Below are 21,821 nucleotides of genomic sequence, written 5' to 3'. Positions count from 1 at the left end.
CACAACATTGGTATGGGCACAGATTTCTTGCATATGACTCCAGAAACACAGGCAATAAAAGCAAAAATAGACAAATAGGATTGCATCAATCAAAAAAGTTTCCACAGCAAAGAAAACAATTAACAAAATAAAGAGGCAACCCTGAAATTAGGAGAAAATTTTTCCAAATCATACATCAGATAAGGGGCTACTTAATATCCAAAATGTATAAGAAACTCAAAACTACTGAATAACAAAAACACAAATAATCCTATTTAAAAAATGGGAAAAGAACCTGAATAGACATTTCTCAAAAGAAAACATACAAATGGCCAACAGATAAATGAAAAAAAAAAAAAAAGTTTAACATCTCTAATCATCAGAGAAATGCAAATTAAAGCCACAATGAGCTATCACCTCACACCTGCTAGATTGGCTATTATCAAAAAGATTAATGATAACAAGTGTTGGCAAGGATGTGGAGAAAAGAGAACCCCGTACACTGTTGGTGGTATTGTAAATTAGTATAGCCATTTTAAAAAGCAGTATGCACTTCCAAGAAGGTAGAACAGATGGTCCCCAGAGTCACTCTCTCCCACAATCAACCAATTTACAACTATTAAAAAGCAACAACAGCCAAGCCAGGGCCACTAGAGCTCAGGAGAAGAGGAGGAGAGACCTATGGAATTCACGAAGGCAGGAGAAGCCACAGTGAGAGAACAAAAGGACCACTCCAACCATTTTGCACCCTGGCTGCTTCAAGGCCAGCCCTGGTAAATACGCACAGCAAGAACTGGCAAAAGCTGCAGCTGTGCCATTTGTATGAAGTTTCTTGGAGGCCGCAGGGGAGAAGAGGATTTTGGTGGCCACCAGTCCAGCAAGATTACTAACAGGGTTCCCATGGAGCCACGCAGGAGCAATAGGTCACAGAAACTGAAAAAAAAAAAAAAGCCACTCAGAGGCCGGTGAGTCATCGCAAGGGACTCACCCATCCCATGGGAAGTGTTTGGAGTGTGGGTGGTGGGGGAGATAGGCCCACAGGGGGAACATGGACAGCTGATCTGCACTCCAATCAGCATAGGATCACTCAGTGGAGACTGGTCAGGAATACAGAACTGCAGGGGGTGCAGGCCCAGACCAGAGTTTCCACACAGCCCTTATGTACCAGATCACACAAGACCCAGAAGTGATTACAAAGTCAACAATTAAAACCTGAGCTGCACAAAAAGCCTTCCCAAGAGAATCAGCAGCAAAACAGCAACTTAGCTCAACCACAGGGCAAAGTGCTGGTTCCTTTAGGAAGTTCCCTCATTTTAGAAGTAACCAAAGGACAACAAATTAATTCCAGTGCAGAGTTTAAGTGGTGGGAATAGCAAATAATCCAACATAAAACTGAAAGAAAAAACAAAATACCCACATATCAGAGACAAAAGTTTTGATATTAACCTGTAAAGGTCTAACACCACCAAAGAGCACCTATAAAACTTAGAAGTACCAGAAGCTCCCTCAGCTCCCAAGCTGGGGAGGAGCCTCAGCCACACACCCCAATGACCACATCCAGCCCAGTGATGACCACTGAGCCGCCACCAGAAGCGTCCTGGGCTCCCAAGCAGGGACACTGGGGGGCTGAGGGCCTCAGCCATGCCCCTCTGACATCTGCAACCAGCCCAGCAACAACTACTGAATCACCACTGGAAACACCTTGGACTCCCAAGCCAGGGCAGTAGGGGGCCAAGGGCCTCACCCACGACACTGATGTCCACATCTAGCCCAGTGATGACCAGCAAGCCACAGCCGGAAATGCCCCAGGCTTCTGATCCAGGGTGTTGGGGGGCCAAGGGCCTCAGCCACACTCTCCCAACATCTGCATCCAGCCCAGCAACAACCAAGCTGCCACCAGAAACCCTCTGGTCTCCACTGTTGGAAGGAGGGGGGTGCCGTGGGCCTTGACCATGACCCCCCCGTTTTCCTCTTCCTACCATATCCCCCTCCACCTTCCCCTCTTCCCCTCCTCTTAATTGCTCTGTAACAACATCACAGAATATAAAAAATAATAATAACAAATAAATGTATTTATTTAAATAAATAAATTTTAAAAGGCATGAATAATTAAATTTTAAAAAAGAAAAGTAGTAAGGAGGTTTCCTAAAAAACTAAAGATAGAAATACTATATAATCCAGCCATTCCACTTCTGGGTAAACAAGTATATACAAAGGAATTGAAATTAGAAATGTCAAAGAGACGTCTGCACTCCCATATTCACTGTAGCATTATTCACAATAGCCAAGATATGGAAAGAAAAAAGTGCCCATTGACAGATACATGGATTTTTAAAACATGGTATATATACACGCAATGGAATACTAGTTAGCCTTTAAAAAGCAGGAAATTTTGTCATTTGCAACAACATGGATGGACCTAAAGGACATTATGCTAAGTGAAATAAACCAGGCATAGAGACAGAAATTCCACATGATCTTACTTATATGTGGAATCTAAAACAGTCGAACTCATAGAAGTAGAGAGTAGAATGGTGGTTACCAGAGGCTGAGGGGCTGGAGAGTGGATGGGGAAAGGGGAGATGTTGGTCAAAGGGTATAAAGTTTTAGTTAGGAGAAGTAGGTTCTGGTAATATATTACACAACATGGTTACTACAATTAATAACAATGTATTTTATATTTCAAAATAGCTAAAAGAATGGATTTTAAATATTCTCACCACAAAGAAACAGTAAGTAGTTGAGGTGATGAATATATTAGGTTGATTTGATCATTCCACAATGTATACATGTGTCAAAATGTTACATTGTAGCCCATAAGTGTATATGATTATTATTTGTCAATTAAAAATAAAACCTAAAAAAGGAAAAAAAATCAGCCACCTGCATGTAGGCAAGAAACACAGTATGCCCAGGGTCCTAAGGCAGAAGAAGGCAAGGGCTAGCCCCCTCCACCTGGAAGCAGGGAAGAAACAGCACAACCAGGGTCCTACGGTGGGAGCTGAGGGCTAGCCCCCTCCACCAGGAAACAGGCAAGGGGCACGCCGAAAACACAACTTCCTCACAGCAGGCTAACTGCTGCCATGCCATAGCCATGGCTGCCACAAAGGCACCTCAATGCCACAGCAGTAGCCACAGCTACCATGCAGGAGGCCCACCATATACCCAACTGCAGTGACACAAGGAAAGTCACCAGCAGAGACCAGAAAAAGAAGAGGACATCTCTCTTCTCAAAGCCCACTCCTGCGTAATAGAAGCAGCAACTGCTCTACCACGCACCTGCTTTATTTCTGATTTTAGTAATTTCTGTCTTCTCTCTTTTTTTCTTGGTCAGTCTAGATAAGGATTCGCAAATTTTGTTGATCTTTTTAAAGAATAAAAAATAAATAAAAAACTATTAGGCAGTCTACAAAACACTATTGATGTAAATATTTTAATCAAACTTTAATTTTATATAATTCTTTTAAGGTATAATAATCTTTATATATATTGTGAAACTTGTTAAATATGTAACTCTCATTCATTTTCTTTGACAGACTTTGTTCTGGGAGATTGAAATAAAGCTCAAAACTCAAAATAAATAAATAAATAATAAAGTTTGTTTAAAACAAAAAAAGGAAAAATACTTAAAAAACAAAATTAAAGTATTAATGAATGATTTTTAACATCTATTAGATTATTTATGAACTTTATAGGTTTTGAAAAACCTGATCCTTTCTAGAATTTAGTACTTTTAGAGGATCAATATGCAACTCTCAAACATTTTTAGTAAAGAAAACTTAATTGTAAACATTGAGCTTTTCCAAGGTAGATGACTATTACAAAGTTCACTAGAAAATCAATATAGCATTTTAGTTGGAATTTGCTCATTAAACACCCACAGCTCTAATGCAAATTATGATGGAATGAATAAAGCAAATACGCATGCTTCTTTCTTTTTATTAAATGTAAAATCTACTGTTAATTGCATCTCGTATGTCATACAAACTTTTCTCCTTAACTATTAAATAGAAGCTTTAACAAAAGTCATTAGAGATTCTCTTTCTTTGACTTGAATAAATTTCAATATTTGTTCAGTAAAGGTTCACAGCAGTTAAATTACATTAACAAATATTATTAGCTACTGTGTAAGCCAACCAAGTAAAATACTTATATTGTAGGTAAAACAAATCATTGGGTGTTTACAATAATATTTGGATATCTCCATTTTTAAACATGGTTATCAAATATCCTATAATTCTTAGTCAAATGAGAAGATTCAGAGAGGATCACCCCTCCACCCCCACCAAATACTCAAATTTGTTTAGTAAGCTAATTGTTTTCTAATATGGGCAAGAGTAAATATGAAGAAGCTGAACGATACTAAGTATGAGTTTATTGAGTCAAGGCAGAGTACATATTTTCTTAGTTGAACACAAGTCTATTGACAAATCCATATACTACCCTTTTCAAACTACTTTTAAAATATAGTAGGAGTGAAACAGTATATTAGGAAATATTCTAGTTTAAACACTGGATCATGATTCTCTAAATAACATAATTTGGAGGATAGACATTTCCCAGGAAAAAGAATTCATTGTAACATCCTCATGGTAGTTATGTAAATATAAAAGGCTGAATTACAGGGAGGGAAGAAGAAATCATTAGGATTTTAAATATATCAAATAATCAATGAATACAATTCATGTTCCGAAATTCTAAGCAACAAATATAATACAGACAATAGTTTTGTGAAAGACCAGCCTTTACTATATATAAAAGAAATATCAGATTCTGTGAGTATCTACTATTACAGCTTTACATGAGGAGTAACCATTTTGGGGAGATGTATAAAGATGTTAAATGGATTCATTTAATTAGCGTTTTATGAAACCACCATGTACATATTCTAGAACCTCAAACATTACACTGTATCTTTGAATTTCCTTAAAAATTATAATTTCTTTCTTTGCATAAATTGGCTATTGAAAATTTTTAAATAGATGGTAAATGCCCCCAAACAGTAGAAAGTTAACCAAAATCTACTAGTTTGATGCTTCTTTTTGGCATCACATGCTGAATCCAACTTATTACTCCAGAACTTCGTTACAAACAAGACTATTATGCTTTTCTAAAACTAGATTTGATTTTTCAACATTTTATACAATTATTTTGTAAATAACCTTTTCTGATTAAAAAGTAATAAAGACTCATTGTGAAAATTTGGAGGAGACAGAATTATTTTACAAAGTTTTATAACTTCCTGTGTATAATTAAAATAAACAGAACATGTTTCTATATTCTAATATTCTTCAAAAAATATGAAATAGTACATAGAATTTTATCGTTTGGACATGCTATATTTGATTTAACTAAGATGCTCCTAATATTAGATTTCACAGTGTTCTCAACTACACTAAAAAACACTGTACATGCACATCTTTGTCCACAAATCTTTATGTATATACATAGCCAATTAGGAAAATTCCCAGAAGTATGAAGATTAGATTAAAAGTCAGCCTTTTAAAATTGTTATAAATTTATACTCAGCAGCAACATAAAAACTGTTAGAGATTAATTAGAATATTATACAAAATAGTGGGCCGACCCCGTGGCTCACTCGGGAGAGTGAGGCGCCGAGGCCGCGGTTTCGGATCCTATATAGGGCTGGATGGTGCGCTCACTGGCTAAGCGCGGTGTGAGCGACACCAGGCCAAGGGTTGCGATCCCCTTCCCCTGGACCGGGACGGACACACACACACACACACGCACAGGCACCAAAAAAAAAAAAAAAAAAAAAAAAAAAGAATATTATACAAAATAGTGGGCCGACCCCGTGGCTCACTCAGGAGAGTGAGGCGCCGAGGCCGCGGGTTCGGATCCTATATAGGGCTGGATGGTGCGCTCACTGGCTAAGCGCGGTGTGAGCGACACCAGGCCAAGGGTTGCGATCCCCTTCCCCTGGACGGGGGCGGACACACACACACACACACGCACAGGCACCAAAAAAAAAAAAAAAACAAAAGAATATTATACAAAATAGTAAGTTTAAGTAGCAAAACTATAAAACTTTATTATTTTTTATTTTTTTGGCAGCTGGCCAGTATGGCGTTCCAAACTTTTGACATTGGTGTTATAATACCATACTCTATCCAGATGAGCTAACTGGCCAGGCCCCAAAACAAGAACTTCTTTTATGAAAGCCTCAATTATTATATACATGTATTTACTACAAAAAATTCAAAGACTACATAAAAACACTTTCTAAAAATAAGCTCTATATTTACATTCAAAGATTTAATATATTTGATATTGGACCTACTCTTTTTTAATGTGAAAGAGATAAGTTTATCCCTAAAATATTAAAATGACTATCAATAATTTTATGCACTTTTGAAATATAATTTTAACAGATATTTTACTTACTACACAAATTGCATTAAATTTTAATAGATATCAATAGGAACATTCTGTGAAATATAACTGCTACTAAAACTTTTCCCAAAATCATTTCCTCTTTTCCATCTTTAGAATCATTAACCAAACATGTAAAAAAGTCTTAAGATCGCTTTCTGAAAAGTTTTCTGTTAATCACATGTGTTCTCAAATCCTTGATATCCTTCTAAATTCCACAGTACACCATACCTACTAAAATATTTCCAGTTGTTGGTTATTGCTATGCATAATGGATTCTCTCTTTATTTTTACTTTGTTTTTCCAGGAAAAAAAGTCTAAACCTTTCTAGGTAGAGAGGATACAAAATTGGCCATACTCTACCCTCAACTATTTTTTGACCTGGCACTTGTCAAAATTCATCCTAATTCATATACATAGAATTCTGTAGCCAAAGACAGTAAGGTAACCAACATTGTATCTATCCATATTTCTACTTGCTGTATGTCACAGAGATGGGCCTTTATGTTTTTATCTAAAATTACTAGTCATATCTTCAGACCTTTTTTCCTTCCAAATTAAAAAATAAATATAGACATATTTAATGCTCCAGTTAGTGCTGTTAAGGCATTCAAGAATTAGATTAAAGGCTATCACATTTATTGATGCCCATTATATGAACAGAAAAATAGGACTCCAATCTGTATTATTTCTTTAAAGTAAATATTTTGCCACTTTCTATTCTTCTGGTATACAGAACTCACTCACTCTTGTTCTTAATCATTTGATTGTCGACATTATCTGAGATATGGCATATAGTAATCTTTTTGCAAAATAATAATGTAAACATTTTATATTATATAACAATTTTTACTTTTCCATATTATTAATTAGGATGTCTTGATATATTTGCTGTAATAGGAGATTACATATCTTTATTTTTGACATTTATATTTTAATCTGAACAGAAAAACTTGCAGTAATTCTACGTTCAGATCCTTTGGACAATCACAATTAAACCCCTCTCTTCCCTACTAAAAGAAGTTAGCACTCTCTGTAATAAGAAGGGATTGACAATATTTTTTTTTTTAATTTACAAAATATCAATCTAAATTTGGGTGCAGAGAAAGGAATCTATGTTTCAAGAGAAAAAGCAGATATGCTTGCATCATCAGTACACATAAGCTAAGCAAATTATGTAACCATTGAATTAAATGTTAAAATGCAGTAAGATAGATAGATAGATAGACAGATGATAGATAGATAGATAGATAGATAGGTAGATAGATAGATAGATAGATAGATAGATAGACAGACAGACAGACAGACAGACTTATAAACATAAGACTTAGGAACTAAGGAGTTCTTCCAGCTAAAACCTAATATTGGCTTTATTTCAGTTTAATTGGAAGAGGATCTCAAATTCATCTTCTCCATGAGATATCAGGAACCTGGATTTCTCTTTGTACCAAAGGTTAATAAGAAATGTGTCTGCAAAAGTCAAACAGCATTAAATACCTAAAACTGATTATTATTCTACAGGAGTTGTTCTGTCATTCATAATCTCTCCATGCTCCAACCTTCCACAGCTAATCTTTAATGGATGACATGCAAGAAAGAAAAATAACTAACATATAAAGCAGAAGCTCTAAAGTGAGCTTTTAAGAAATAGAAAAATAAGGCTTTTAAAGAAATACAAATATTTTAAATATCACAAAATAACTTTGAGAAGCTATTTAAATAAATACTGTTTTACGTAAAATTTAATCATCTGTATATTGTAAGTGCAATAGAATAATAAAAATTAAAGAAACAATAAACACTAGACAATGCCCACTGAGACTGTTTAGGAAAACTGAAAGGTTTAATTGAAAAAGCAATTTTTAAAAGTTATAAACAAAGTACTGACATAAGCACAGATTAATGCATAGAAATCAAGCCATTCAATACTATCTCTCATTTTTAAACTCAATTTACCCAAAACAAATTTTGAAATGTTTGTGGTTTAATTACTTTTTTTTTTAGGTGAGAAGAGATACATATTTACCTAAAGGACAAAGATTCAATGTTTTTGCTGTGTTTCTCTAAAATATCCCCTAATATTTGAAGGTCATACATATTAACGATTCTCAAATAATATTATCCATATGAATTACTTAATGAGTCAAAACACAGTAAAAAGTCCTGAACAGCTACAACGAGATAAATTTTTCCCGATGTTAGCACATAGGGAGTGAGGTGGTCATTTCAGCTTTTCCTAGAACTAAGTAAGATCTACTTATCATACACGTTTTCTTTTATTTTCTTTTTTGGAGAGATTCAAACTCTCTAAATTAGGTTAAATCTGAAAATCAAGGAAAAACTAAAAACTATGGGGATAAAAAAATAAATAAAAATGCTTTATAAACAATTTTTAAAAAGAAATACAATTATTTGTGAAATAAAACCATATACAAATAACTGGGATAGTTATGGGATAATTATTTATATTAGTACACAACCATTAGGAACACTTTGACTATATCCCCTACGAGATAAAGAAGTCTTGAGAAAACAAGATGGTGACAACATCAACTTATCAAAATTACCAATGGTATCAAGTGCCTCCTATAAGTCAAGCCTCCTTTATAAATATGATCTCACTTAAATGTCACAGCAACATATAGCAGGTTTTAACCAATGCTTTGTGAAGCTGTCATTATACATGCGGGACACATAAGTGGAAGAAAGATAAGAAAAAAGGTCTGAATCCAAAGAGTGAGTATTTAACCACTACATATATATGTACAGTGTATTATGATAAAGAAGTGATTGCAGGCAAAAAGAAATGCTTGAAATCCCAAATCTGTTTTATTGGCTGATGTATATTCAGTACATAGTGCCTAGCCCATATGAGTCCTCAATAAATATTTCTTGTTTGATTTGTAAAGAAGTTAGCATAGTTCCTATGAAACATTTAAGTGTCTAATAAACAGTATCGATGGTAATGATAATGACAATGATGATGGTGATGTAAGAAAAGAGGAAAAGGTAAAAGGGTCAACCCTATTAGGTTTTTACCATGAATTTCTCATTAGTTTCACACAATTGAGTTTCAAACTCTCATAAGATCACATTAGAAAGAAAGTATTTACATTATGTAAAAACCAACAGGGAAACAAAGGAAACAGCTAAATAACAGTGTACATGAAGGTTTACTATAGGTACACACTGCATTAAAGCCCAAATCCTTTTTATCCCATTTCTTTTATTATGGATTCACATTTTAGTAAAATGTATTAAGGCTATTAAATATATATATATATCAACAGCAATCTTCCTTGTAATCCAATCCTTTGTTTCCAAATTTTTTCACCCATTTTTCAGTTTATTTCCCTTTAAAAACCTGTTAAAAGTAAGCCATTAGTTTTTAATTAAAAGCTAAGCCACAACTTCTGGCACTAATGACAGTATCAAAGGTTTAAGAATTTCATAAAGGTCAATTAAGAAAAAAGAAAAAGAGAAAGAAAAGAAAAGAAATAGTAGTATAGAGGCTACCAGAGGTAAAGAAGGGAGGGGGAAGGGGAAAGGTTGGTAAAGGGTACAAAGTTACAAAGCTACACCACAGTTAGATAGGAAGAATAAGTTCTGGTGCTCTAGGATGACTGCAGCTAATGATATTGTATTGTATATTTCAGGATAGTCAGAAAAGATCTTAAATGTTATAGCCACAACAACATGATAAATGTTTAGGTGATAGATATGCTAACTGTTCTGATTGGATTATTATACAATATATGCATTTACTGAAACAACAAACTGCACCCCATAAAAATATACAATTAAAAAATTAAAAAACAAAAAAGCTTAAAAAAAAATTTCATAAAGGTAAAAGAAATAATATTAATATTAGCTAAAACTTACTGAGTACTAGTTATATACTAGGTTCGTCTATATATTATCTCTAACCCTCAAAATAATCTGGTAAATTAGTTCATATTCACATTTTACATGGGAGAAAGTAAGCCTGGAGGGGCTAAGTAACTTGCTCAAAGGCTATAGTCAATACTAAGTGTCAAAGCTGTGATTTAAATGTGAATCAAGTTTTCCCCTACTTCTTTAACTTAACACTGAGTTATGAAGATTTTCTCATATCATCAAATATTCTTCAGAAATAGTTTTTAATTACTGCACAATGTCTTAAAGCATAAATGTACAACCTGCACTCTGTATCTGTATGTTCCACATTGGCGGATTCCACCAACCACCGATGAAAAATATTCGGGTGGAAAAAAGAAAACCCAACAATAAAAAGTAACAGTACAAAAATAAAAATAATACAAATAAAAAATACAGTATAACTATTTACATGGCATTCACATTGTATTAGGTATTATAAGTAATGTAGAGATAATTTAAAGTATACAGGAGGATGTACATAGGTTATATGTAAATACCACATCATTTTATATAAGGAACTTGAGCATCTAAGAATTTTGGTATTCACAGAAGTCCTAGAATCAATACTCCAGAGGGCTGTACCATAATTTAACAATTCCCTTACTGTTAGATTGTTTTTAATTCTCTTGCTATCCTAACTAGTATTATATAAATATCTTTACATAAAAATCTTTATATATACTCTAAGGAAATACCTACTATTTCCTTCAAGTACCTCATATTTTTAATTAACATTTTAAAATCTACAGACATACATTTTTGTATCCTATTTGCTATTTCAGATGTTTTTACAAGTAATTCTTTTAATGTGGAACAGTTTAATTTAATTATAGTTTATTTGTAATTAAGTACATTACAATATTTATATGTGTGCACATATAACATTTTTATCAAATACACTTTTTATTTTGCATATAAAAATAAGCACTGATAGAAAACAACCATGCATATATGGATTAGTTTTTCTTTTGTGTTATAAGAAACAAAGAATTTATTACATTTAATTAGTCCTATACTGTTCTTCAGACTAAACATAAAATACAATTGTTTCTTAAATCATTCCAATTGAGATAAAAATGTTAAGATAAGTGTTCCAAAATGCCTCCATATGCTAATGTGTATTATTCCATGAAATTTCTCTTTCCTTAACACAATAAAACAATGTGAAGGAGGAAGTCACAGTGGCACGCACAGATGTAGACCATAGACCACTGAGAATCATTTGATCATATCTATAACATTTCACAGATACGTTTAAAAATTTTCTCCTTGCAAAGACCTGTGAGTAAAGATAGACTTCAATATATTTAAGACAGTCATTTATAATCTTAAACTTTGGCAACCTTTCACTTTAATCTCAGGGAAAACATTATCTCTATCATCAGATGGAAAACTTATTAACTGCACAAAACAGATTTATGAACCAAATGTAGGTTTCCATTGGCAATGAATATATGACCATCTTCATACAAAGGAGAAGTATTTCCTCTCAACGAGCTAAAACAATAAGCGGTATTTGAACTGCTGGTTGAAAGGTAGAAGCACTGGTAATCATTATTTCCCCTTGTTTGTTCAGGCCCTTCCAACAAAACAAACAACCTTTTTGTGATTGGATTGACATGGTGTTAACAATGCATTTAATGCCCAAATCAGTATGAATACAGGTAAAGCTCTCACTAATACCAGTACCAGGATGTTAAAGCCACCTATTTTCTAAGCAGCCAAAAAAAAAAATGGAGTTTTCCCTCCTTTGGCAAATAAGCCGGTATGCTAGTATTCACCAAGACACATCAATATAATAACTTTGTGTGTGATTCTTAAGACCATATGTTAATATTCATCTACTATACCTGCTGTCTTTTCAGCAATTTTAGCTTCTGTGGCCTTCTCTTGGAGTTCCAGCTTAAGCTTTAGTTTTCTCTGTTCATAATCTTCTTTACTCAGTTTTTCTTGTAGCTAAACATATTTGGAAAAAAATGTAATTCTTATCTGACAATCTTACACAAATATAATTAATTCCAAAGTTAAATTTTGTTTTATCCTAAGCCCTTACATAAAATTACATTTAATTGTCTAAATACATAACTACAAAAAAATTTAAATGCTGTAACATATTGCATAAAGTAATAATTACCTGTAATGATATAAACATTATAAAAATGTTCTAATGTGTTCTTAATTTATGTGTGTATAGGTGAATGAAATTAAGAGGAACAACATTATTATTATTAAAAATAACTACTACAAAAGCAATTTCATCCATTCTTCTGTCTTATAGCAAAAGATCTGAAAGGGACTTTTCCTAATAAAATAATGGACAGCACAGCTTTACAGCTTCTCTTAGTAATTCAAATATTTTAAAACAAAATTAAGATAATAATCTTAATATCTGATACAAATCTCCTTTTGGGAATGCTGTCCCATCATATTCATTTTAACTTGCACTGGCATCTGATTCATAATTGGCATGTAATAAATAACTGCTAAATGAAAGTAGAGAACATATCTCATGCTGTCATATGGAATCCCTCCAAATGTTTTTTTAATTCTTTCCTAGGCTTTTGTCATTTCCTTCAGACATGATCAACATTCCTAATATCATCCTTCAGTTTGATTAGGTCAAACAACTAAAATATTAAAATCAGAAAAGTACAAAGAGGTTAAAAAAAAAAAGTGGGCACAGAAAATGAACATTATTTAATAACATTATTTAATGTTCACAGGAATGTAACTAGAATAAGGGTCAGAAAAGATAAAACATGACATGACAAATTGGATTTGACAAAATGCAACACTGTAAGAAAACACAAGGTAAATGACAATATTGCCAAGCCTTGCTACTTAAAGGTTTAATACATATATTACTGAGGTAGAATACAGGGAGGGCACAGATGCTAATTTTAAAAAAGGAGAAAGTAACATGAAACCAGTGCATAATATTTCTCATTCTCCATAGTGCTGAAGCAGTTTTACTACAGTGAAATTTGAATGCACCTTTTTTTTTTTAGTTACTTAATGCAAAGAACCAGAGTTTTATGAAAAAGGCAGTGATAATGCAGACCAGCAAGGCAGGAAACTAACTTTTCATAGCTAGTTCCTTAATTTAACCATATTCTGATGGCAAAGTATGGCAGCAACATAAAGCTACTGTTAAATAATTAAAGTACACAATAAAACTAAACTACGATAGGCAATAAAGCAAACTTAGAAGGTCAACTGCAAAATCATACTGTACTGTTATCAGACTTTCTATATTTTACCTTTTTATTGCTTGTTCTCAGAATATCCAATTCTTTTAGAAGAAATGCTATTGTCTTCTCTTTATTTAAGTCAGAAGTAACTTGACAAGGAATCATACATTCATAATGCAAATCATTACTACTATGTTCCATAATGCTGTAAATAAAGAAAACAATTAAACAATGTACACATATAGTTTCTACTATACAGATCTATAAATTTTACACTTCAAATATGGGGAGACAAATTTAATTTTAACAATAAACACGTAAAAGTACCTAATTTTAAATTTCTCTTTTTATGCACTGTTAAGAAAATACTACAGATAAAAAAAGAATAAATATATCAATTTCACAGAGAGATACCAACCTACCAACTGAGAGACTTAAATTTGTGGAAGGCATTTAGTAATATCTAAGAGACTCCTGTTTCAGTATACTTAATCAAAAACTTCAGATCTTGGAGGCTGTGAATATGGAGGATTCTAGATACATTTCTCACTTTTCTGAAAATGGGAACAATAATCAGATAATTTCAATTTGGTTGAAAGAATATCACATTTCATTATTAAATTCAAAACATTACAAACAAAAACCTATTCCTATAATATTTAAGGGTAAGTTAAAATGTTTTTGACATTTTGTATGCTATTTAAGAACTGTGTCAGCTTGTAAGCAAGCAGTATAAAGGAAAGGAAATGAAAAAAGATGGACTGTTTTTTGAAGACATTATGTTAAATTTGTACACATAGGTAAATCTTGGAGTCACTAAGAAGAAATTAAGCAGTGAGACAGTGCAGCTCTACGTACGATATATATCTCTTGCTGAAATTATACTAGATATCTCATAATCTGGCTTTAGCCCAATCTCTACTATTAACTTGCCTCATGTGGTTTAAAAATGTTTATCCCCACTTCATTCATCCTTGCCTCTATCCACCAAAGTATACTCCAATTTGCACTTCAGTAAGAATCTAACTAACTGTTAAGGGATAGGACTATATCAATATAACTATTTCATTTTATGTTAATATTCCTTAATATATCTGCTGAATAATTTGCAAGTAAACAGAAATAGTTCCTATGCAAAACTTTTAAAACAGTATTTTATGAAATAGGATTTTGTCTAGACTAAAAATATAATTGTATTAGTCACTGAAATTTTTTTAATCTAATAATATTTTCATAATACATGACTAATTATCAAAGTATCTTAATCTCATAGATAAAAGTCATAGGTACCACAAATTCAGATCCCTTCATGAGTTAAGTAGGCAAGATGAATGGGTAAAAACTGCAGAATGTAAAATAATAAGGTAGACAAATGGTAGAGTACAAAGGCCCTTCTAAAAGCATTCAAATTCATTTAAATGAAAAAAAGTGCTGACCAAAACCAAAACGGTTTTGGGCTGTGATGAATGATATCCCATTTTCTTGTATCAGACTGCCTGGGTTAGAATTCTAGTTTTACCAAGTGCATAACTTTTGGGAAGGTTACTTAACCAATCCATGCCTCAGTTTCTTGTCTGTAAAATGGGAATATAATAGAACTTACTTAAGTTGTCATGTGGACTGAGTTAACACATGCAAACTACTTGGCTTATGTCTGACTGTGGGGAAAATAGGATAATTTAGTCAGGCTCCCTCGACATTTCTTGTAAACAGGTTGTGTGAGGGTGGAGTTAGTGCACATGTGTGCCAATGTATTTTTTTAGTTTTGTAGCTATTGTGTGTTCTGCAGTTTGCGAAGCAGGCTGGTGGCAGAGAGCTCGCGCCTAACAAGAGAGCATGTTTACTCTGCTGGCAGCTGCTCAGTTTCAGTTTTTCTTTGGACTTTGCCAGTAGCAGTTGAGTTTCTGAATTTCCCTTTGTACTGCCTAGCTCATAGAGCTGTATGTGCTGAATAAAGACTATTCCTACTTCAACCAAGGCTCCAAGGACCTTTTTGCCAGTTACCTAGCTCATAGACCTGCATGTGAAGGGTTTGTGAATGGGCTTGAGGGGTCTGTGAGCTCCAGACCCTAGCTCCAGCTCTACAATTGGCGTAGTCGGCAGGATAGGTCACAATTGACGTAGTCAGTGCAGGATTCTGAGCAGGTGCAGTAGCCAAGAAGTCATTGGAAAAGGAGGAAATGTGGCTACTTTTGAACATGTTTTGCCCCATGGCCACTTTCCTATTGACCGGGATCTGGCTGCTGCTCACTGTAATGCAAGGCAGCATAGACCAGGCACTGAAGCAGAAAGCTGCTTGGGAGGGGGAGGAAATGTGGCTGTCCTTGAGCGTGTGGTGCCCAGTGGCCACTTTTCTGCTGACCAGAGCCTGGCTTTTGCTCACTCTGCTGCTAACTGATCAAGATTTGAAGTGGAAAGCAGAGTTGTTGGTGGATGACGTGCAGCTACTGGAAGATTCAAAGAGGAAAGCAGAGTTGTTGGAAGCATGGATAGATGTCCTGGAGGATGATGTGCAGCAACTGGCCACTCCTGCTTCTCACACCAGGCAGGACGACAAACCCAATGGTGAGTTAGGAGTGACCATGCATCCCCAGGCATGACCTGTAATGCATTAGAAAGTGAAACACAAGGAGCCTACGGGACCAGGTGGGCAACCAGTGGGCAGTCCACAGGTGACCCAATTTACCACCTATGTCCCATATACCCAGGTTGAGTTAGTTGACTTGGGGAGACAGTTTCAGCAGAAACAGGGTGAGCCCCTGGCTGCTTGGCTGTTGCAGTTATGGAACCTAGAGGTGGATAGTGTGATATACTCTGGTGAGGAGATGGAAAAATTGGGCTCCATCACCATGCACCCGTCCCTGAAGCAGTGGCTGCAAAATAGCCACAGGTATGCACCAGGGCCAGGTAATCACTCCTTAATGGAATGGGTGAGTGCAGCTGCTCAAATCATGTGGGCAAATGCTGGAGAACTGCCCAAGATTGTTAGTAAATGGCAAACATATGCTGAGTTCAAATAATTTGAGAGCTGGGGATGCGGCAGTCCATGTTTAATGTGAACACTCATGGCCCGGGATGATAAAAATTTTACAGGCAGTATGAGAGACATAGTGCTGCAGAATGCCCTGTCAACGTCCTTTGGGTCGCTGATGGCCATACTGGCCCCATGCATTGGTCATCCTATACATGAGGTAACAACCGTGATAGCCAGCTTGGGTGAAGAAGAGGATAGAAGACAAGAACAAGGGGTCCGAAAGGTGGCTAAGAGCAAACCCGAAGAAATACTCAGGATTTTATCCCAAAGGGACCAAGCAAGACTAGCCGTAAGCAGACATGGCTTGATTTGCTTGCAGCAGGGGTTGATAAAAAGAAAGTTGACCAGCAGCCAAATGCAGTTCTTTTTGCCTTGTGGCAGCAATTGCGCCCTGAACTGCATTTTACTAAATGTCTGGAAACAGGTAGCAAGGTATGTTCAGTGGATTTAGCCTTTTTGTTGCTCCCAAGGAGGCGGATGAACTGTTCAGCAGGCCAAGGTACTCATCTTTTGGAGGCAGGCAAGGACCGGAGGACTCATGTTGAATTGACAGTGATGAAGGCGTTGCTAAGGTAAGATGGCTGGAGACAGCTCCAGCAGCTGATGTGGCTGGGTGGCTACGTTGGAGAAGGCAGCATTCTGGCTGCAAGACTGGTGAGGTGCCTATTCCTGTGGCCATCTTTCTCAGGATGGCAAGCTGGCATGTATCTTGCCAGAGGAGCAAGAGCTTCCCCTATTGGTACCAATAACCTTTCTGTCTTTTTACCCATAGTATTCCAGGCACTGCAACAGAGTCGACTGGGTACATACATACATTGGCATGATCATCTGCCAAACAGGCACTGAACTTCACAACAGTATGACTACAAGATTCCCATGGAAAATCACACCGATGATGACTACTAACTGGACATATGCAACTAAAGGACAGCACTATGGGACAAGCCTTATGGCATACTGAACAGACAATAGGTTGTATAAATAAACAAGTCATTTATCCTTGCTAAGAGAACATTGTGGAAGATTTTCAATGCATAGATTGTAAGGTGAGGGACCCTGAAGGGGTGGATTTTGGGGAAAACAGGATAATTTGGTCAGGCTCCCTTGACATTTCTTGTAATCAGGTTGTGTGAGGGTGGAGTTAGTGCACATGTGTGCCAATGTATCTTTCTAGTTTTGTAGCTATTGTGTGTTCTGCAGTTTGTGAAGCAGGCTGGTGGCAGAGAGCTTGTGCCTAACAAGAGAGCATGTTTACTCCACTGGCAGCTGCTCAGTTTCAGTTTTTCTTTGGACTTTGCCAGTAGCAGTTGAGTTTCTGAGTTTCTCTTTGTACTGCCTAGCTCATAGTGCTGTGTGTGCTGAATAAAGACTATTCCTACTTCAACCAAGGCTGTGAGGACTTTTTTGCCAGTTACCTAGCTCATAGACCTGCATGTGAAGGGTTTGTGAATGGGCTCGAGGGGTCTGTGCGCTCCAGACCCTAGCTCTAGCTCTACACTGACACATCAAAAAATAGTAGCTATTACTTTTGTAATCATCATCATCATCATATTAAAATGGATACAATAATAATAAGAATTACTTCTAACCTCCATTGCTCCAGACCCTAGCTCTAGCTCTACACTGACACATCAAAAAATAGTAGCTATTACTTTTGTAATCATCATCATCATCATCATATTAAAATGGATACAATAATAATAAGAATTACTTCTAACCTCCATTTTATAAGATATGTATTATACATTGGAGAATCTACTTTGTAATGCCTGGCTATCTCAGAAAAATTATTTTAAGCTATAACTAGTAAATAATAGCTATATCATAGGAATAGTGTATATTAAATAGTATAGTAAAGTTTGGGAGAGAAAATGGCATACACACATACATGAAACAAACTCACTAGTAAATCAGATCAACCAGCACAAATACTGATCATAACTATATTATTTTCAGCAGAAATAATTCTTGAATTTTAAAAAGAGATGAAGCTCGCCTGTTTTATGGTGAGGCCTTCTTCATTCCGCCAAACAAAATCCTTCTGAGGCAGAAGAGAGTAGTTTTAGAATAAAAAGAAGATAGGGGCACTTAACAGATAAGGTGCCTCTCACAAGGTATTCATTCTTTAAGGAGAAATTCTTCGCTTGTATATACGCTGAAATTAGGTATAGCCAGCTATAAATTCCAAATCCTGGACATTATTCTCACTGGTAGTTGAAAGCTACATCAGAAATCACTAGTTTTTCATAAATTACTGTCTATTTCACTTTAAGAGAATGAATCAGAAGAGAGAATGTGCTATCATAATTACATACTGTCAGATAAATATGAAATTTCAACATTTTGTTTTAATTTAAACTTTAACAATTTTAGAAACATTAATTTTATATCTGAAAATTACTTGTTGTTTCTCGACATCTCAAAACTCTTACTTGGTTTGCTTTAGATTGTTCACCATGATACTTTTCTAGAGTAGGCTGGTATTAGTAGAACGAAACCCTCAAAGTCTGAATGAGGCATTTTATAAACGGACACTAAGGAAACCCTCTATATCATTAACATATAATTTATAACACTGACATATAAATTTATAAATAATTCAAATGAAAATGAATTATAGTTAGTGAAAGCAATATCAAAATAACAAAATTGCCCCCAGGAACATATTTTAAAAAACAAAAGATGATTAGGGCTTACACTATTCTCTAATTTATGAAATACAAAGATTCTTCTAAAGGAAAAAGGATGAACCAAGGAGCACTGCCAGATACAAGAGTCCCCAGTTCCCCATTACAACACTACACCAACTGCTTCGAACTCTTAAGTCTTGATTCTGTGATCTGTTTGAGACCAAACTTAGCATTATCTACAACTTGTCCTCTGTTATCTCTGTATTTCTAGGTCTCATTCCGTATGTTTCTCCTTTCAGCTTTTTATTCCTAACCTCCTGGTGTTTACTTTATCTCATCCCTGATAGCTATACTTGCTATTTGTTTACTAATTTTATAGCTCTCTTTCTTCAGCTTTAACCTAATGTTAAATTTTGTGATCCCTTGAACTTCTGGTAAATCACTTCCATTTCACTCTTGACTGTGGTATCTTTTCCAGACTCTTAGAACAGATGTGGGAGCTTCCCAATAAAAGGACTCTTTCTTGATCCCTCCTGGATCTTAGTAATTATAATCCCTTGAAGTATTATTAAAATAAACTCATCAATTTCTGACATACTTCTGGATTTTAATTCTAAAATTTAATTTTAAATGTTTAATATTTTTAAAGAAACTGTACTATGTGATTTGACTCTATTTCTGGATATTTCTAATTTTGTTCAGTAGTTAAAAGCTTTTAGATTCCTAATTCGAACTGTCACGCATTTAGAGCCTGCTCTGCAAATCAAACTATCCATACTCTTCTACTGAGAATTTAATTTTATTTTAGAGTAAACAAGGCTGATTTATATGTATTCATTAACATACTGATCATTCATGGAAAACCTATAGTGTGATATGCCCTTTGATATAGGTACTGGGAAAGCAAACTGGTCTAATGATTTGAATACAATGTAATAAGGACTATGCTAGGGATATAAAGACCAAATACATATAATATGATAGACATACTACTGCACAACGGGAAGAGTCTAGGAAAACTTCCCAAAGGCATTTGCTCCAAAAAAGGACAAATAAGAATATGCAAAGTAATGAGCCGCCAAAGGTTTAGAGGTAGGTGAAGTAAAGAAAAAATTGACAGACTGTAAAAGAAGAGAACAGGAAGAACAGGAATGTATACAGAGGAGAAAGAACAGATTTAGAAAAAACAAAGAGAAATTTCTTGTACTGAAATGATGAGATGTTACAGCCAGGGAGTGAAAATTTTGCAGAATGAGTAACAGGTAAAGAAGACAAAGTCCAAGATGTCATTCATCTTAAAATGGGTTGATGAAACAGATTGATGGTGAAGGTACTTGGAGAGGAGTAAATCAAGGAATCAGGGTACTGAAAGTGTCACCTCTGAAGGTACTGGAGTCACCCAGAAAAAAATGGCAGAAAATGGAGAGGAAAAATGAGTGAAAAATGCAAAAGCAGAAGCATGCTAAAGACGACAGATAGATGAGAAAGCTGATTAAAAACTGATGGTAGACAAGTCATTACTTTTTTTAAATTTTCAAATAATTTGTCATAGAAAAGAGCTGCAAAATCAGCACAGAATTCCTATACTCCCTTCACCCCGATTCCCCAAATATAAACATTTTATCACACATGCTTTTTTATTCATTCTTAAAATTTTCAAATAATTTGTCATAGAAAAGAGCTGCAAAATCAGCACAGAATTCCTATATTCCCTTCACCCCGATTCCCCAAATATAAACATTTTATCACACATGCTTTTTTATTCATTCTTTCTATATCTACCTACCTACCTGTCTGTCAGTCTGTCTGTCTGTCTGTCTACATATATACAACTTTTTCTGAAACATTTGAGAGTAAGTTGCAGGCCTGATGCACTTTGACTTTTCAAGATAAATTTTAAGATGCTGCTCTATCTTCCTGCATTTTGCCAAATTTTCTCTACTTTACTCAAAGCCCAACTTAAATACAATTTCTGAAGTAGTACCTTCCCTAACCAAGTGAGGGTGATACTGCTTAGTAATTCTAAATTCAGTCTTCAATTATTTTCCCTAAACTCTTCAGCCCAGGAGAAAGCTCCTTCTGAAGTTATAATGGGATGAAGCTACTTTATCTGAGCTTACTTATACTGCCCAATTTAAAAAGAATTGCATACAGAAATATAAACATATAAGCCAATAAAATACCATAAAAAGTGAAGTTACGGCTGTTTTGCACATTAGTCAATTAAGAAGATAAGATAAATGCTAAAACAAAAAGTTCAGCCCTGCCCACCATAGACCACAATTAGGCTGGCTATGAGGAGGAGCTGGAGCCAGAAGCCCCCAGGATCCTGAGGCAGGGAGCCAAAAGCCTCAGCCCTGCCCACTGCTTGCCACAACTGGGCCAGAGACTGAGCCTGCCTTGAGTCAGCCCCACCATCCCTCCTCTCTCCCCCGCAACAACATCTTAGAATATACTTATTATATATAAAAAAAAAAAGAAATTGGAAGCCTTGGAGGAAAAAATGTTAAAACAAAAAGACAGATAATCGCATTTCATTCAAACTAATCCCTCCTCTCTCCCCCGCAACAACATCTTAGAATATACTTATTATATATTAAAAAAAAAAGAAATCGGAAGCCTTGGAGGAAAAAATGTTAAAACAAAAAGACAGATAATCGCATTTCATTCAAACTA

General features: G+C 35.1%; 1 protein-coding gene across 1 annotated transcript in view; it reads right to left on the bottom strand.

Moving 5' to 3' along the window:
- Positions 1-13,934, bottom strand: part of MIPOL1 (mirror-image polydactyly 1) — a gene marked incomplete at its 3' end in the record, with an annotated part of 91,430 nt that extends 77,496 nt beyond the window's left edge. Inside the window, exons 1-3 of the mRNA XM_008568357.1 lie at positions 13,900-13,934; positions 13,551-13,686; positions 12,141-12,246 (exon numbers count right to left, since the gene is read on the bottom strand). Of these exons, the coding sequence (XP_008566579.1) occupies positions 12,141-12,246; positions 13,551-13,686; positions 13,900-13,934 (277 nt within the window). The remainder of the gene's footprint in view (positions 1-12,140; positions 12,247-13,550; positions 13,687-13,899) is intronic.
- Positions 13,935-21,821: the final 7,887 nt, after the last annotated feature.

Source organism: Galeopterus variegatus, unplaced genomic scaffold, assembly GCF_000696425.1.
Source record: "Galeopterus variegatus unplaced genomic scaffold, G_variegatus-3.0.2 Scaffold403, whole genome shotgun sequence".
NCBI classification, from domain to species: Eukaryota; Metazoa; Chordata; class Mammalia; order Dermoptera; family Cynocephalidae; genus Galeopterus; species Galeopterus variegatus.
This window is presented reverse-complemented; position numbering and strand designations above follow the sequence as displayed.